This window comes from Pseudopodoces humilis, chromosome 23 (assembly GCF_049639895.1).
Source record: "Pseudopodoces humilis isolate 2021_Gansu_Grassland_sample_001 chromosome 23, ASM4963989v1, whole genome shotgun sequence".
NCBI classification, from domain to species: Eukaryota; Metazoa; Chordata; class Aves; order Passeriformes; family Paridae; genus Pseudopodoces; species Pseudopodoces humilis.
The window spans coordinates 9,827,838-9,845,321 of record NC_142222.1 but is presented as its reverse complement, the minus strand read 5'-3'; the positions used below and the strand labels follow the sequence as shown (position 1 = coordinate 9,845,321).

Sequence of the window (17,484 nt, the reverse complement as noted above, 5' to 3'; positions counted from 1 at the left end):
GCAAATCCCCACCAATCCATCACACACAGGGTATAACAGGGTCTAACAAACAGTAGTAATGTCAGTGTGCTTCCACATGCAGGGACCGGATGGGGTGCCCGGGGCTGGTGACCAGGGTCACTGGGTTGATAGAGGTGGCTGAGATGGCCCGGGTAACCAGGATGGTCAGAGTGATTGGTTGGTCAGGGTGGCTGGGATCACCGGGATGAACAGGGTGATGGGGTGACTGGTGTCACCGGGCTGACCAAGGTCACTGATGATGGGGTGTTCAGGACGATGGGGGTGACCCGGGTCACTGGCTGGCCGGGGTGACCAGAGTGGCCTAGGTCATTGTGATGATGGCGTGGCCGGGGTGGCCGGGATCACTGAGGTGATCGGGGTGATGGGGGTGACCGGGGTGACCTGGTTCCAGCAGCGCCTGCACGGTACCCGCGCGCTCCGAGTCCTCCGCCCGCCCTGCCCCGAGCACCGAGCCCGAAGCGGGGCCGCGCTCGCCCCCTGTGGCCCCGGAGGCCCCGGCGGAAGCGGGGCTGAGCGCACATGGCGTTGTACAGCGCGGCGGCCGCGGTGCTGGCGGGGCTGGAGCGCGGCGAGGGCGGCCTCAAGCGCCTCGTGTACAACAGCGGCTTCCCGGTGCGACCGGAGGGGACGAGGGTGCGGGGCGGCCGGGGGGTGGAAATCACACCCGGGAGGGCAGGGGAAGCCCCGGAGCCCGGCGCGGGCCCGGTGGTGCTCACCGCTGACTGCTCCGCAGCATGTCCGGCAGCTGTACGCGCTGGTGTCCGAGACCCTCCGCTACGCCTCGGTGCTGGAGAAGCTGCTGGATGGAGCCGCGCTGCTGCAGGCCGAGAAGAAGCTGGCGCCGCAGCTGGCGAAGGTACGGGCATCCGCGGAATCTCTGGGCCGCGGTGTCCTTGTGCCGCGGTAGCGCGGGGCGGCGGGGCCGGGCTCACCTGTCGCCTCCCCGCAGGTCCTGGTGTATGACTTGCTCTTCGGCAAGGGGCTGAAGTGCGGGGGCCGGTGGAAGGCGCTGGCCCGGCGGCACCGGGCGCGGCTGGAGGCCGAGCTGGCCCGCATGAAGGTGCGGTACAAGGTGAGCCGCAACGAGGACCTGCTGGCTCCGGAGAAGGCAGTAAGCGCCGCAGGTGAGTAGGCTCGGGCTGGGTGGGCTGCCTGTGCTGGGAGCAGTGGGGGGCTGTGACTTACCTGTCTGGCCCCTGCAGCCTCCCAGGTCCCACGTTACATCCGGGTCAACACCCTGAAGACTTGTGTGGACGATGTGATCGACTTCTTCAAGCGTCAGGGATATGCCTACCTGGGCAAGGCAGCCAGGTGAGTATTTCTTTCTATCCCACCTTTCCCAGGATGTCAGCAAGTGGCATGGGATGAGGTCTGGTGGGTTGAGGGTTTGCTGAACTTGATGCTCAGAGTGGTTTGGTTTGGTTCTCCTTCACTCCTTTTTGGATGCTGCCTATCTGGGTGCTGCCTGGAGCTGGAGAGGAGCTGTGGGATGAAGGGGTTTCTCAGCCTGGGCTCTGCTGAGAGCACTGAGATTAGGACTTTGGATTCATGCTTCCTATGTCTCATGGGCAGCGTGGAAGAGCTGAAGGCCCTCTCTGGAAAAAAATTCTTGTTGGATCTGCATCTCCCAGAGCTGCTGGTGTTCCCTTCGCAGACAGACCTCCATGACAGCCTGCTGTATACTTCAGGACACATAATTCTGCAGGACAAGGTGAGGGAACTGGGGAGCAGGAAGCTACTGACAAGGATGAAGGGTGAGCTTCTTCCACAGTGGCTCAGCCTGCTGCAGCGTTTAAGTCTAAGCAGAAACTATGACTCCCCTGGGGCTTTGCTTCCATTGTTTGAAGGCTCCAGATGAAATTCTGGGGTATAAAACCCCTGTGGGAGCTGGGGACCAGCAGCTGGGAGGAGCAGGAGGCTGTGGGTTGAGCAAGGCTGTTGGTAGAGTGTGGTGGTGGTCTTGGTCCTGTGTCGTGGTGGTCCCTGTGACCCCACAGCATCAGCCGTGCCTGAGGAGGGGCCACCCCCCTGAAACCTGAGGTGGGTTTCAGCCCACCCCTCTGACAGTCTTTGCCCTCTTGCAGGCCAGCTGCCTCCCTGCCTTCCTCCTTGGCCCTGTTGCTGGCTCCCATGTCATCGATGCCTGTGCTGCCCCTGGAAACAAGACAAGCCATCTGGCTGCCATCCTGAAGAACAAGGGGTAAGGGCAGGGTTGTGTGCAGGAGTGGAGGGAAGGGGGGAGGTGGCCCTGGTCCCCCCAAGCCCATAGAGAGCACAAGAAGGTGGTAGGAAGAGCTGCAACCTGTCACCAGCTCAGGTGAGCTGGTGGCTCTGACAGTTCTGGGCCACTGGAAGGACTTGAGGGGATGTGAAGTCACGGGGGGGTTTGATCCCACCCCTAGCCCTGTTCCATAACCCTACCAGAGGGGAGGCAGCTCTCAAGGTCTGCCTGCCCAGTATTTGAGTGTTGCTGGGGGCCAGGTCGTCTGTTCACAGCTTCTCTTGGGTGCTGGGCTCTGCCTTCAGACAGATCTTTGCCTTTGATGTGGACCCCAAGCGCGTGGCCACCATGAACACACTGCTGACACGGGCAGGGGTCACTGGCTGCCAGCTGGCCCAGCAGGACTTCCTGACCGTGGACCCCAGAGACCCCAGATACAGCAGGGTGACTCATATCCTTCTTGACCCATCCTGCAGTGGCTCAGGTAACATGTGAGGCTCCAGCTGCTCACCTGGAGCCAGGCTGTGGGTGTGCAAACCCCAGGTGACAGCTCCTGTCCTGCAGGGATGGTGACCCGAGGGCCAGGGGAGGAGGCGGCCCCGAGTGCTGAACGTTTGCAGGCACTGGCTGGCTTCCAGCGCCGGGTCCTCAACCATGCCTTGAGCTTTCCGGCTCTCCAGCGCCTGGTCTACTCCACCTGCTCCCTACACCAGGAGGAGAACGAGGATGTGGTGCAGGCTGTGCTGCAGGAGTGGGGCTCAGCCTTCAGGTGGGTTTGGCTCAGGGAACCTGGGGGGCTGTAGGGCAGGGTTTGGTGCTGACCCCTTTTCCATACCACAGGCTTGTGAATGCCTTCCCATCCTGGCCCTGTCGAGGACTTGCTGCCTTCTCTGGAGCAGAGAGCTGCCTCCGTGCTTCCCCTGCAGAGACCCTCACCCATGGCTTCTTTGTGGCTGTGCTGGAGCGGTGCCAGGAAGGGGCTGCTACCCCCAGGTGGGAGAGGGCTGTGGGGGACTCCAGCTGCTTCTGGGGGGCACCTTGACCGTGGCCAAGGTCAGTGCTCTGGGCACCCTAGGGAGGGTGTGAGAGGATGTGGCTGTGGGAGCAGAGGACGGGAAACTGTGGCACTGGCAAGCATGGCTCAGGCTGTTTCTCTTGTCCATAGCTGCCTGCCTGCAGCAGCCAAGGAGAACCCACAGCTAGGAGAGCGAACAGAGGCAGGAGCAGCTCCCAAGAGGAGGAAAAAGAAAAAGCAGCGGGTGAAAGAGTGAAACATTTTCTGTACAAACCCCTGCACAGTGGGGACTGTGGGGAACACATACTGGCCTGAACGCAAGTCAAGCTACGTGGCAGCTGCAGTCATAATGAGACTTCTGTAACACCAGAGGCTGAGTGCCAACACTGGGACCACCCTAGTGCCAGGAAGGGGCAACTGCTCACCCAGGGCTGCGCCTTGCAGCCAGCCCCTGCTCCAGGTTTACCCCCAAGGCAATCCCCACTCGGCACTCTGCAGGGCTGGGGCCCTCCAGCTGGACTAAGGGTGGTTTATCATGTTCCCCTCCCCAAAATTCCAACCCCTAGCTTGATGTGGAGCTTTGAAAAAACATTTCACTGTAGGGATGAAGCAGATTAAAAGTTTCTCTCTCTTCACTGTCTTTTCCAGTGTTTTCATGCAGTCCTGCCCTGAAATTGCCACTGCTCATAGTAAAGGCAAAGCGTGGGGAAAAAGGTGAAATAATAATCCTTCCCCTGCACCTCTCTTTGAACTGGGGGAGCAAGGACACATGAGCCAGAGGGTGCTGCACCTGAACCCCATGAGCACCACCCTGCCCTGGGAATCCTGGCCCCAGGAATCACACAGGCACAGCCTTTTGAACACAGTCATTTTATTTTAAACTGGGGACATAAAGAAGCAAGGAAACAAAAATTGCACATTCACACTAATATCAGCCATACCCGGAATGATCCAAGTCTTCAGTCAGTTAAATCCAGCCTCCCCCCAAGCACAATGGGCTCTCCCTGCAGTGCCTGTGTGGCAGGGAAGGGCCAGCCTGGCTCGTCACAGCGTGTGGGATTATGTGGGGCAGCTACTTGGGGGGCAGGACCCAGAGCCAGGGTGCCCTCAACGTTGTCCTAGCTCATCCCCATCTTGTCAGAGTTGACCTGGCCAAACCCTGGCACCCTGAGGATGGGGAGCGGGTGCTCTACTGGCCCAGGAGGCTAGCTGGGGCACCCCGGCTCAGTCTTGGCAGGCACTAACCCCTGCCCATCTGCTTCCTCCAACCCCAAGGACACATTTTCCCAGCCTGGCTGCTCTTGGCCCACTCCACCCTCATCCATGCTAGTGGATGATAGCCAGAACATTCCCACCAACACCTGCAGGTCCTCTGTGTCCCCTAACTCCAGGGCTGTGTTCACTCTATGCAACACAGTCCATCCCCTGCCCTTTCTGCTTGGAGACGCCTTGACCCTGGCACTCGGCACCATAATGTGAGAGCTCCTGCTCCTCACCCTCAGAGAAATAATTAAAAAACTTAAAAAAAACCAAACAAAAAGGTTTAGTCACATCCACATACATCACATTTAAAAGGAAGGGGATGATGTACAGTGGGGGGAGCGTGGCACAGCCTGCAGGATGCAGCTGCCTTTCCCAGCACAGTGCATTCCCACAGGCACAGCCAGGGTAACAACAGCTAAACACTAACAGCTGTGGGGCAGGCAACTTCACTGAACCAAGCTTGAAGGAATTTGAAGGCAATTTAGCTTAAATATAAAAATAAATTTTTATTTTGTTAAAAAATGTTTAAATATTTGTGAATTTTTTTTTTTTTTTTTTTTTTTTTTAAATTTAGACCTCAGCAAACACACACACTCACACGGCTCGGAGAGTAAAAACCTGGCAGCAAAGCATTCCTGGGAATGTAATGCCCATCCCTCACCAGGGACAGGGCAGGGGGTGGCTCTTTGGTGACCCCCAGCTCTGGCAGTCTCTTCCCACAGAAACTCCAAGGCAGGGAAGGGTGGGATTCCCACTCTTGGCTGGATGGGGACAGGGGAGGCAGCACCACGGTTCCTAGGAGCTAGTAAAACCCACTGGGATGGAGATGAGCTGAAAAATGAAAAACAACTTGGATTTGGGATGGGGAGAAAATGCATCTGCTCTGGACTCCTTCTGTGAGTGGGAGTCGTGGGCCTCCTGAAGTGCAGAAGAGGTACTAGGGGAGAGGGAAAGGGAGGAGAGAGACTGCCACAGTTGGAATCCCCTGTCCTAGCTGCCTTTCAGTCACGACATGGAAGGGACAACTCCCCAGCACGAGCAGCCACGCAGTGATGCTACTGTCAACACCCAATTAGCTGAGGCACGTCTCCCCCCAAGGACTGGTGCCCCCCAAAAAAGAAACTCCAAACAGCAAATCCGGCATAACCAACATGCCGCCACACACACGGTTCAGCTCTTCCTCCAAACTCGACTCAGTGAGCACAGGAACAGAAGCACGGATAAAGCAGAACTGGGGAGCAGGGTGGGGGCAGCCCACAGCCCCACAGAGCAGCGGAAATGGGAGAGGGGTGGGGGGATCCCCATCCTCACCCCACACCTCCAGCCCAGTTCCTGGGCTATGGCATATCCTCAGCTGGAGGTAGCAGGACATTAGGTCCCAGAGAGGGGTGTCACCCAGCTGCACCCATGCCACTCACCTGTGGCACCAAAACAGAGCCACGCTGGAACCCACCCTGGCTGCAGGCATGGGACCACGTTCACTAGGCCATGTGATGAACAATGGGAAAGATTTTGGGACCTGGTGAAGATGGTGTCTGACAGCAGCTTGGAACCACAGCATATTGCCAGCCAGGCTCTGAGTGGGACACAACCTTGGGGCTGGATGAGGGCTGGGGAGGGCCAAGGGAACAGCTAGAAGAAGCAAGTGGGGAGAAACGTACACATTATTAACCAAGGCAAAATAAATTGAGGGAAAGAACATTGTGGATATGTACAGAGATTTGTCCAGCCTTGGCTCTGGAACTGTTCAAGTAACAAGAGTTTGGTTTATCCCATCCCAGCACGGTCTCTGGTGGGTGTCAGGGATGGGGCCTGGTCCCACCATAGGGACAGCTCCAGCCCAGAGCCCCCACACACACGGGCTAGTGGAGTGCAGTAGCACTAGGGTTACTTTTTGCGGGTGTGCTGCCTCCGTGCCTGCAGCCGTTGGCGAGTGCCTGTCTTGGATCCTGCCCCGATGGAGAAGGCGGGAGTGGATGAACCTGGAAGCAAAAAGGTTGCTCAGGTCTCTGTAGTTTTGGAATCAATGTGATCCTCACCCTGGGAGGAACAGAAGGCTTGGTATCCCCCAGAGTCCGGCAGATACCACCTGAGCCGTGTCCCAGAGCACACCTGGCTCTACCACTGCTCCCAGCCCAAGGGGACACCATGACCCAGGAGCTCCCCAAGGCTGGAGCACCAACTCCCACCTTACCAAAGGAAGTGCCGACTCCTCCAAAGCTCGACGCGGGAGTGCTGGGTGTCCTGAATGAAAGGGTGCCGCTTCCACTGCCCACGGCTCCAGGAACAGGTGTGCTCTGCCCAAAGGTCGGCACCGGAGCTCCTGGAAAGCAACAGGTCATTGTGAGCCAGCGTTGACAAAGGAGAAAGAGCCTTTTGGAGCTGGTGGCACCCAGAGGAGGCACAGGGTGAGGGCACAGGAGCCAAAGGGAGCTCTCTGGGGGCTGAAGCACCACAGAAGCGGCTCCTGAAAAGTTCTTTTAATTCAGAATTTACACTCTCTGCATAATCACTGGGCTCTTGGAACAGCAGGCCTGCACAGAAGGATTTGCCAGGGAGGAACAAAGACCTTGGCCTTTCCAGATCAAGGAGTTGCTCACTGTGTGGGTTTCAGTTCCACGGGAGCTGGGAATCCAGCAAGGATCTGCAATGTTAGGGAAACCTGAGAGCAAGCATGAAGTGATGGCAGTTGCTGGCTGGCAACATTCCAACTCACTAAGGCATTCCAAGTGGCTGTTAAGTACTCAGATGATCTTGGCTCCTGCAGGACACTCAGATGGGCAGAGCTGGGACACTGGTGCCTTCAGAGGGGCCATTGAGCAGAGTTTAGGGATTCCACCCCCCAGAGGGCCAGGATCCTTACAGGGAGTGATGCGAGTGCCTTCCCTTTGTATGGCAAGGCTCTACATAGCAGGAGCACTAGCCTCACCAGGGCTGTGAACCCCAGGAGCCTTGGCAAGCTCTATCAGGAATACTATTGCCCAACTCTAGATCCTCAAGATGGCCTGTCTGCCCCCATCTCATTCTGGAAATGTTCAAGGCCATGTTGGACAGGGCCCTGAGCAACCTGGTCTAGTGGAAGGTGTCTCTGTCCATGGCACAGGGGTGGATCAACATGATCTTTAAGGTCCCTTCCAACATGACCCATTCCATGATTCCATGATGACTCACCTCCAAATGCAGGCTTGCTGTTGGGAGTGCTGGTCATGGTGAAGGCAAAGGGCGTGCTCTGGCCCTGAGCTCCCAGCGCACTCTGTGGCAGAGATGAACCAAACGGTGTTGCTGCCGGGGCTGCCCCACTCTGCCCAGCCCCAAAGCTGAAGGCCACAGCTGGGGACCCACTGTTAAGGCCCAGTGTACCCATTGCAAAGGCGCTGGTGGGGGGGCCTGGCTGGGTGGCAGCCCCGAAGGTGAATGGAGATGGGGTGCTGCCAAAGACAGTGGCACTGGTGCTGCTGCTTGTGGTCTGGGTGGTGGCACCAAAGCTGGATGTGGTGGAGGTGGCTGTTCCAAAAGAGAACACTGAGGTTGTGGTCCCGAACGCTGCCTGGGTGCTGCTGGTGCCAAAGGAGCCCTGAGCACTGGTTGTGCCAAAGGCTGGCTGGGCACCACTGCCAAATGCTGGCTGAGCCACTGACTGTGCTGGGGAGGCTCCAAAACTGAACGGGGGGGTGAAGGTGATAGAGCCAGCAGCAGGCTTGCTGGCAGGCACCTGGCTCTCAGCAGCCCCAGTGCTGAAGGTCAGCTGGCTCCCAGTGCCAGGGTATGGTGGCAGTGGCTTTGCGCTGGCTGAAAAGCTGCCAAAAGCTGAAATGGAGGAGCCAAATGTCAGCGGCACTTGAGCTGTGGTGGCCGAGGCAGAGGTCAGCGTAGTGCTCCCAAATATGCTAAAGCCCACGGTGGTGGCAGCAACTGTCGAGGCTGAAGGTATCTGGCCAAAGGCAGGGCCTCCAGAGACACTGGTGGTGGCAGTGACTGTGGCTGGAGGTGGCTTCCCAAACTGGAACACAGGCCCTGAGGCTGCAAAGCTGGTTTCTGTGCCAGGAGCTGAGCTGGCGATGCCCCCAAACAGGAAGGGCTGTGCTGTGCTGGTGGAGGTGGCAGCAGTGACAGTCACGCTGGAGGCAGGGCCAGTGGAAGCAGGTGGGTTCAATCCAAAGCTGAAGACAGGTTTAACGGTGGCATCCGTAGAGGAACTCTGGGTGGTAGCAGTTGTAGCTGCAGTGGTGAAGATGACGTTGGGAAGACCCGTGAATCCTGCCAGAGTAGCTGTGGAGGCAGTTGGTGGCTCTGAGGCTGGCTGTGCCAGAGGACTGAAGGCAAAAGGAGAGACTTTCGCTGGAGATGAAGCTGCACTGATGCTGCCAAAGATGGGCTTGAATATGGAGGATGTGGAGGATGTTGAGGCAGAGCCTGAGCTTGCAGACACGGTGGCTGTGGTGGAAGTGACAGCTGTGCAGGCTGCTGCGTTCTCACTCTTAGGCACAGCACCAAAGATGGGTTTGAAGACAGGGATTGTGGTGGGCATGGCAGTGGGCACAGTGGGCACAGCAGTGGATGCGGTGGGCACAGCAGTGGTCACGGCTGGCTGGCTGGCTGGAGAGGTGCTCAGCATCCCAAACAGGATGCTTGGCTTTGGGAAGGAGGGAGGCTTGCTGGGGGTCTGACCCAGCTCGGTGAACCCAGGAGGGGCCAGGCTGCTGGGGGGTTGCACCACCAGCGCAGGGGGAGCACTGGGGGCAGGTGTGCTCAATACAGGCACAGTCTTGGTGTCAGCAGGGATGGCAGGTACAGAGCTCGACTCCAATGACGCAGCAGGAGCAGGTGGCGGTGCAGCTGATGGAGGTGGTTGGGATGCTGCTGCAGCTCCAGAGGAGTCTGGAAAGGGGAGAGAGCTTATTTACGGACAAGGAGGCACCTTCAGAAGCCCACCCTTCTGACAGGTACCCACCCACTGCTGCAAAGGCTCCTCGAGCTCCCATCACACCCAGCCCTCCATGGTTACCATAGCCTCCAGCAGGACCAAAAGGTGCCTCAGCATCCCCAAAGGTGTCCCCTCAAGCCCTGCCTGCTAGCTCTGCTGCCAGCAGAGCATTTGAACAGAGGGTTTTGTCAGCTGCCTCATGCAGAGGCAACGAGGAGATCCTGCTGCGCCTGCTGGCATTCCACTGTGCCAACTCTCCTCCCCCTCCTCACCTGGTGCTGTGGATACAGCCTGGCTGCTCTGCATCTTCTTCAGACTGTCCAGGAGTGAGGAGCTGGCTGGGTCAGGAGCTGTGGAGGCAGGCATAGGCCCAGGAGAGGTCACAGCAAACGCCAGTGGCTTGGACACAGGCATCATCTCTGCAGTGGTGCTGGGGACTGTATCTACAGGGAAACAGCAAGATATCAGGACCCACAACTGGCTGTGAGGAACAAACCCTTAGCAGAGCTTCCCAGCAGGCAGGGGAACTGCACCTACACTCTACAGCCCCAGGCAACCTCACCCAGCACCACGTGACATGAGATCTCCTCAGCTAGAGGACATTAAGAGCACCCCCAAATCCAAGCATGATCCTATCCCTCCACATTCCCAGCCCATCCTCACCAGCCTTATCCTCCAAGACACTGTTGAACCACTGCAGCACTGCCTTCTTCTCTGCGTCCAGGTCCTCTGAGGTGATGGAGTAGCCCAGCTGAGGTGGTGGAGGCTGCCAAGAGAGAGCAGCAGCAGCTTAGCTCCTTTCCAGGGAAGCGGGCAGAGCCTCTTTGAAGGTGTGCTGGTGATTGGCTGTGGCACGCCCTGTGAAGCAGGTGGTCCTGCCGCAGCTACCATGGAGCTCCGGTTCCCAGCTCTGGTGGGCCCCCGGCGTGGCACTGAGGGCACAGCAGGCCTTCCCCAGGCCATTACCTGGTCCGGCAGCAGGCAGCACAACCACGCACAGCCCACCAGACACTGGGGCTGGGGAGAGCGTCACTTCCCACTCGGCCAAGGATGGGGCCTCCTTCCTGAGGGCAGGCAGGTCAGTGTGCCCCCAGCCCTGCAGAAATTGCAGTGAGCACATTCTATTGCCAGAGTGGGGCCAAAGGGGCTGCGAGACAGTGACGTACCAGCACCAGCTGGTCCCCATGGAGGGACGACACCAACGGGATCTTCCGCTTGCGCTTCCCACTGCTCCCCGACGCAGATGGCAGGCTCAGGGAATTCTGCTTCTTCCACACCGGTGACTCCACCACTATAGAAGGAGACAAGTCAAGTCAGGCCAAGCTTTGGGCAGAGAAGTGTTTGGTTTTAGTGACGGGGCTGTCCCTTCTGACCGCACTCTGGGTGGTCCCACTAAGAGGGCAGGGCCAGGGGCACAGTCTGAAGCTGAAGACAAGGTTGTGATGTCCCCGAAGAGCAGCTTCACATCCAGGAGGTCCCTGACATGAGGCTAGCGGGGCTCTGTGGGGCAGTGGCCCCTTCCTAGCTCCATGGATGGTGCCAACACACTGCCTACCCAAACCACATGCCACATCTGGCACTGCATCATGGAGCCCATCTGCCATGGGCACAGAGGATTTCCTCTCTGTTTTAGCTGAGGAAGCATTGGAATAAGCTCAGACTGTAATCTGGCCAGGTGCTACTCATGCCACAGCAGGTTGTGGATCAAGGCTGACACCTGACCCATGCTGAGTTGAAAGCTGGAGCTCCCCCTTGCAAGCCAGCTCCCAGGCATCTGCCAGCACCCCAACACTGTCAGCATCCCCTTATCACTTGGAAATCCCACTAGGGCAGTCATTGAGGCCAGCAGAAGTGCCACTGCCTTGGGAGCAGCATATGCCAAGTTTCCACATGACCCTCAAGCCAATCCCTCTGCAGACCTCAGCTGCCTCCTGTCCTGCTCTCTTGCTTGCACCAGTGACCTGGATGCAGGGTAAGGGCACACCTATACTTACCCTTCTCTGTCTGCAGCTCCTTGTCTGATTTCACTGGGGTGGAAGCATTGGAACAATGGGACTCCTCTTCCCTGTGTAAGGAGGAGGGACAGTTAGGGTCAACCATGGGCTCAGCCCTATCCCCAGGGAGCAGGATGACACTGAACAAGCTGAAGAATCCTACAAGTATCCCGGGTGTGTTTATTTGCCTCCTGCAAACAGATCTCAGGACAAAACCTTTGCCCAGCTCCAGGCAGAGGAGTTGCTTCCTGCTCCAGACTCAGCTTGGCTGAGCCTGTGCACCTTCCACAAGACAAATCAGCCTCAGGAGGGTAGCTGGGGGGTCTCAGATGGGAGTCACTGCCTTTTGCAGGTTGGGCCCACCCAGGTAGTTATGCCAGTTTTAGTTCAGACACAAGCTTAGGCTCCTCTGACTTGAGAAGGAGGAGAAGACAGGCTGTGCTCCAAGGCAGCATTAAAATAGAGATCCTGGGATTTGACTTTAAGATGGCAAAAATCAGGGCCTGTCTCTTCCCAATGATCCAGCAATCCAGGCCATGCCAATGCCATCAGGCACCACCACTACTGCGGGAACCTGTGCCCTTTAAATCTCTGACCTGGCTTGGTAGCAGGCCAGGGGTGGCACAGTTTGGACATGCCACAGCATAGCCAGGTGACAGGGAGGCGGATTGACACAAATGGGTCTCTACATCATTATGAGAGGAGTCTGCTCTGTCCCAGCTCCAGTGGAAAGTGGGACTTGCATGCTAAGATGGCTGGGAAGGACTGTTCTCTTGCTAGCTGGCCATCAGCAAGCAGGCACTTGCCAGGTGACCGGCTGATTACCTGGCTTTCTTGAGAGGCCACTCTGGTGTCTGAGGGCGGGAGGACGCTGGGCTGGACAGAGGGGACACACTCACACCACTTCTCTTCCACAGCTGGAATGCAGAGAGATACCAGCAGTAACTTGGCATGGGCGTAACAGAGAGCACAGCCCCCCTCCTCCCTGGTCACCCACACTTAAGCCCCATTGCCCAGGGCTCATTGGGCTGTTGAGCTCATTGGGCTGTTGAGCCCAATGAACTCAGAGCTTCTCTTGCTTCACCACCACTTAAATTCCCCTCCACATTTTAGGGAGCACAAAGTCTGGCCACTGCAAGCTGAATCCACATGAGGAACAAGCAGCCTCCAGGGCCTTTACTGCCCTGGCTGAGCACAGGGAGCACTGGGCCTGCTCTTGCAGGGTTCTTGCAGGCTACCCACTATGTGACCCAGGCAGAGGCCATCCAACTGCTTTGGACACCCTCGTGTGTAGGGCTGCTCTGGCAGGAGCCAGCACCTCCTTGCCAGGAGTTCAAAGCAGATGGATCCCAATGCAAGGGTCAGACTCTGAACCCCCAGCAAACCCCTTCCTCCTGCTGCCTAGAGCAAACCCTCCCCCACAGACAGAGCTCCAGTAGCCATGGCTATGTGTCCCTGGCACATCTGCAAGCCCAGCCAGGCCACAAGCAGGGCTCCATCACAGGTGGGATCTGTGTCAGTGTGGGAACACACAGCTCCCACACTGCTGACTCCAGCTGAAAATATGTCAGCACAGCCAAACCATTTTTTTTTTTCCTTCCCCTGGATCTATCCAGTCTAGCAGACTGGTCAAAGAGAGAGGGGAAAACATTCTCATTCTTGGTTTGGTGTAAAAGCAGCAGTACAGCTCAGACTGGGACTCCTCCAAAAACCAGATAATTACTGCTTGGCCCATGGCTCAGAGACCACCTGATCCCCAGGGTGATGACTGCCAGGCTGAGCACACAGGGTTCAGGCACCCAGCCACACCAGTGCTTCCTCATAAGCCCAGAGCTGGGATTACATGGGTGATCCCAAAGGAATTGTCAAGCTGCAGTGTCCTTACCTGCGTCAGGCCCCGGCTGGAGCTGTAGGAGCTGGCAATGGCATTGCGGAGGGAGCTGGGGATCCCACCAGTGTAGGTGTTGTTGAGGGAGCTCATGGAGGATGTGCGAGACCTCTTGTTGGAGCAGTCATCTGGGCAGTGTGAGACGAGACCCCTCTTCAGACAGCCTGGCCTGGAGGGGGATGAAGGTTTGATGAGCTGCTCACTGATCCTGCCCACCAGTTCCTTCCATTCAGGGCAGATGGAGGAAGGCAATCTGGCTTAGAAACAACCCTCAGCTGCAGCACAGTCCTGTCACAGGGCGACAGACTGAAGGCACAACCACAGCTTCTCTTGCTCTACCCTGAAGCCAAGCTCTGCAAGCAAAACCCAAGTCCCCTTTTCCAGATCCCACAGACATTTGCTCCCTCCCATCCCAGAAGTTACTTTTGGCCCACTGGGTACTTACTTGGGTATGAGAGAAGCAGGGGCACCATTGGCTACCAGCGGCTCAAATGCTGACTGCCCACTTCCACTGCTGTCGTGGCGCCTGTGGGAAATGAGTGCGAAAGTCGATGAGAGTGTGGCAGCGTCTTTCAGCCTGGGGAAAGGCAGGCTGAGCACCCAGAGAGAGATCAAACCTTGCTTTTTTCCTGGTACTCAATACCCAGGACAGAGCTTTCCCCCACCTACACTCTGCTGCAAATTTTCTCTCCCTGTGGGCCTGTCCTCACTGACTCACCCCAAACACCAGGAACTCCTCCAGCTGCCTGCTGGGCACAGTAGTATGGTGTAAAAAAACCAAAACAAAACCCCAAAAAAACCCCCCAAATTTTCCTTAAATCCATTACTCTAAGCCAAAGTACTTCCAGAAATGAGCTGCCAAGTCTTTCTGAACACACCTGAGCTCTGAAACTCCCACCTCTGACCTCTACCTAACCAATGCCGTGGACAGCTCAAGCCAAATACCAAATTTCCCTTCCCACAGATTTTATGAAGATCTGAAATGTCAAAATCACAGAAGACACCCTGCTGTGAAGTGGAGCTGGAGGTGTAAGACAGTCCTGTCACTTGGCCAAGTGCTCCTCTCAAGCCAACAGCAAGCTGACCCCAAGGCACAGGTGATCCCACACACTCCAGCTGACACAGCTCCTTTCTGTCCGCCAAGGACGTGGAATTTTCCATCTACAAGCATTCCTCATGTTTGCCAGATATTAGTGCCTTCAAAATTGACTTTTATGACAGAACTGTGTATTGGCGTGTTAAAAAAAAAACAGTTTAAAGAAAAATACCCTAAGCTAATCCTGTCTGTGTACTCATTCTGTCATTGTCCTCACTGGCTCTTATGGGGCTCAGATCCAACGAGCCAAGCATTCAGAGATGGGAATTCAGTGCTGGAGAACGGTGCGCCCCGCTTTACCCTGCTCTGCTCCCTGGGCCACCTCTAGCAGCAGCCCCAGTGCAGGACAACGCCCCAGGCACTGCCCAAGCAGTGTCTCAGCTCCCCATCCCAGCTCAGATGGAAGAATCGCCATGGACACAACTAGGAAGGATGAAGCTACTGTTGGAGCAAGTCTAGGAAACAGCTACAGATTTGGTAAGGGGACTGGAGCACCTTCCCTATGGCAACAGGCTGAGACATCAGGTGCTGTTCAACCTGAAACAGAGAAGGTTGTGTGGAGATCCTAGCAGCATTTCAGGATCTGAAGGGGCCTGCAAGGAAGCTGGAGAAGGACTGCATCAAGAAGTGCAGTGATAGGACAAGGGGGAAAGGCTTCAAATTGAAAACAGAATAATTGAAGTTTGATACACAGAATAAATTCTTTCTTCTGAGAGTGGTGAGGCCGTGGCACAGGCTTCCCAGAGAAACTGTGGCTGCCTCATCCCTGGAAGTGTTCAAGGCCAGGTTGGACAAGGCTTGGAGAAACCTGGTGTAGTGGAAGGTGTCCCTACCCATGACAGGAGGCAGCACTGGAAGAGCTTTAAGGTCCCTTCCAACCCAAATCATCCTGTTATTCTAGGAAAAGCAGGAGGGTGGGATAGCAAGGCAAGTGCGGCGGCTGGGTGGCTGGAAAGGCTCTGACAGACCATGGCTCTCGGGATTTACTCCTTGTCCTTCCTAGGACACTGGCAAAAACGTAGCACTAGACAATGTCCTGTTTACTCTCTTGTTCCACCTTCCTCTGCTAGATCAGCTCACAAGGGAAGTGCTTGGAGCTTTCCAAGTGCAATGCTTCCACCTGGTAATCTCATCTCTCCTGGGAGCCCGGGACTGACAGAGCCCACAGCAGATACCAACATTTCCTATCATGCTTTCCCCTTCTGCAAACCCTTGTAAGGAGACAAGCCACTTCCCATCCAGGCTTCCCAAAACACATCCCAGTCAGGCAGGGGAACTGGACCCACATCAAAACCACATTCCTTCAACCGAAAAGGAGGACTTTTGACGTAGCACCAAAGGCCAGGTGATGGATGGGGTGTTCTTCCTCTTTGCAGACCACTTCTGGCATTACTTTTTCAGTCCTGAGTCCAGGTCTCAAGGGGTCCGGCATGCTCTGGGACACATCCCATTTCTCACCTCTGGAGCAAGAATCTCATCTGTGACCTTCCCAACACACACTAGCTGCAACTTGAACTGGTCTCTTTTTACCTTCTTTTGCTCTCCTGATCATTCCCAAAAGTCTGGGCCTCCTCCTCTTCCTCCACAGCCCTTTTTCTGCTCTCCCTGATGGCATTCAGCACAGTCTCCTTTGCACACGGGTCAGGGCTGCTGGTGGCTGAGAAGGCCAGAGGCGAGACCAGCTGCTCTAGACTGTGGAACAGAGCAAAGTAAGGTGTGAGGCAGGTTGGGATCCCCAGTGTGATCCCCCTACAGAACAGAGACCACAGCTCTCCCACGCAGCCCTTCTGGGGAGGTTTGGACAGCGCCCTCCTCCCAGCCCCATGGCAGCGCTCAGGATGGGATGCTGCTCCCGGGCACACCACAGCCAGCTGAAGGCTTCCCCCGGTGTGTCCTGGTTCCCACCGTGGCTGATAACCGGGCTCCCCCAGGTGTGTCCCGGGCTCCTCCGTACTCACGCCGGGGAGCGGGCGATGCCGACAGCCGGCGGGGCGATTCTCACGGTGACGGGGCTCCGGAGCGGGCCGGTACGGCGGGCCCAAGGAGCGCTGCGGGGGGAGCCGCCCTCCCAGCGGGCGGCGGGCAAGCACAGCGGCACGGCAGACCGGGCCTCAGGCAGCGGGTACCGGCGGCGCGGGGCCTGCGGCCGGCGGCGCGAAACCCTATAGGGACAGAATGCGGTCAGCACCTCCGGCGCGGTCTGGGGCTTCCCTGCCTGCTCTACCCCCATCTTCCCCTTGCTTACCCGGGCTGGGGGCGAAGCGGCGCGGCCCTGGCGGCCGGGCCTCCGTTGGCGGCGGCTTTGCCGGGCGGGCGCGGCGCGGGCGGGCCGGGCCGCATGGCGCACCAGGCGCCTGCCGCGCCCAGCGCAGCCGCGCCCAGCAGGGCGCCCCGAAAGAGCAGCCAGGCCAGGGCGAGCGCCAGCGCGGCGGCCACGGCCAGCGCGGCCCTTACAGCGACACCCCGCCGCCCGCCCGGCCCCGCGCCCGCCATCACCGCGCGCCCGCCGCTCCCGGCGTGCTCTGCGGGGCGGGGCGGGGCGGGCGGGGCGCACGCGGGGGTTAACGACAGGGCGGAAGCTCCCCGGGTGGGCGGAGCTGAGGGGGAGCGCGGCCCGCCCTTTCGGCACGTACTTCGGGGGCGGGGCTTAGGAGAGGAACGCGCCCAGCAGGCGGGGCTTCCCGTCCCAGCGCACCAATCCTGCCGCCGTACACGGAGGGGGCGTAGCCCCGCGGGCAGGCGGGGATTGGCGGAGGAGGGGTGACACGGACCGCTCTCGCTGCGTCAGCAAGGGGGGCGGAGCTGCTGTGGAGAGCGGGCGGGGCTCCCGGCATGCTGTGCGCGGGGCGGGCGGGGGTCCTGCCGGCCCTCGTTCCCATGCCCGTGACCCCTCTCGACACTCTTGTCCTCTCCTCTCGTTCCCCGGCCAGGGTCTCCTCTCCTCGTCACCCATCTCCCCTGCCTCAGGCTATGTCCCCACCCCCCTCCCTTCCCCACCACCTCTCCCCCACCCAAATTCCAATTTCCCCATCTCTACTCCAATCCACAGTCCTGTTTACCAC

At 57.9% G+C, this 17,484-nt stretch overlaps 2 protein-coding genes across 3 annotated transcripts; one reads left to right on the top strand and one right to left on the bottom strand.

Annotated features, from left to right (window-relative positions):
- Window positions 1–518: 518 nt before the first annotated feature.
- On the top strand, window positions 519–3,892 carry NSUN5 (NOP2/Sun RNA methyltransferase 5). 2 transcript variants are annotated; one of them, XM_005525997.3, is made up of 10 exons: window positions 519–633; window positions 755–877; window positions 971–1,145; window positions 1,224–1,332; window positions 1,594–1,732; window positions 2,106–2,221; window positions 2,548–2,726; window positions 2,807–3,011; window positions 3,083–3,235; window positions 3,408–3,892. In XM_005525997.3, exons 1-10 carry the CDS (start codon window positions 541–543, stop codon window positions 3,511–3,513), a joined length of 1,398 nt encoding a protein of 465 aa, XP_005526054.2. In that variant the 5' UTR covers window positions 519–540; the 3' UTR covers window positions 3,514–3,892. The 2 variants fall into 2 exon arrangements, with proteins under 2 accessions (XP_005526054.2, XP_014110383.1); XM_014254908.2 differs by having other exon boundaries at window positions 3,083–3,295.
- A 219-nt stretch (window positions 3,893–4,111) lies between these two features.
- On the bottom strand, window positions 4,112–16,915 carry LOC102106444 (nuclear envelope pore membrane protein POM 121). The gene is made up of 13 exons (XM_005525996.3): window positions 16,668–16,915; window positions 16,381–16,584; window positions 15,953–16,114; window positions 13,772–13,852; window positions 13,324–13,495; window positions 12,264–12,355; window positions 11,439–11,509; window positions 10,611–10,735; window positions 10,108–10,210; window positions 9,717–9,887; window positions 7,692–9,398; window positions 6,715–6,843; window positions 4,112–6,502 (listed from the first exon to the last, which is right to left on the bottom strand). The coding sequence occupies exons 1-13, from the start codon at window positions 16,913–16,915 to the stop codon at window positions 6,408–6,410; spliced, it is 3,360 nt and encodes a 1,119-aa protein (XP_005526053.2). The 3' UTR covers window positions 4,112–6,407.
- Between the last annotated feature and the right edge of the window lie 569 nt (window positions 16,916–17,484).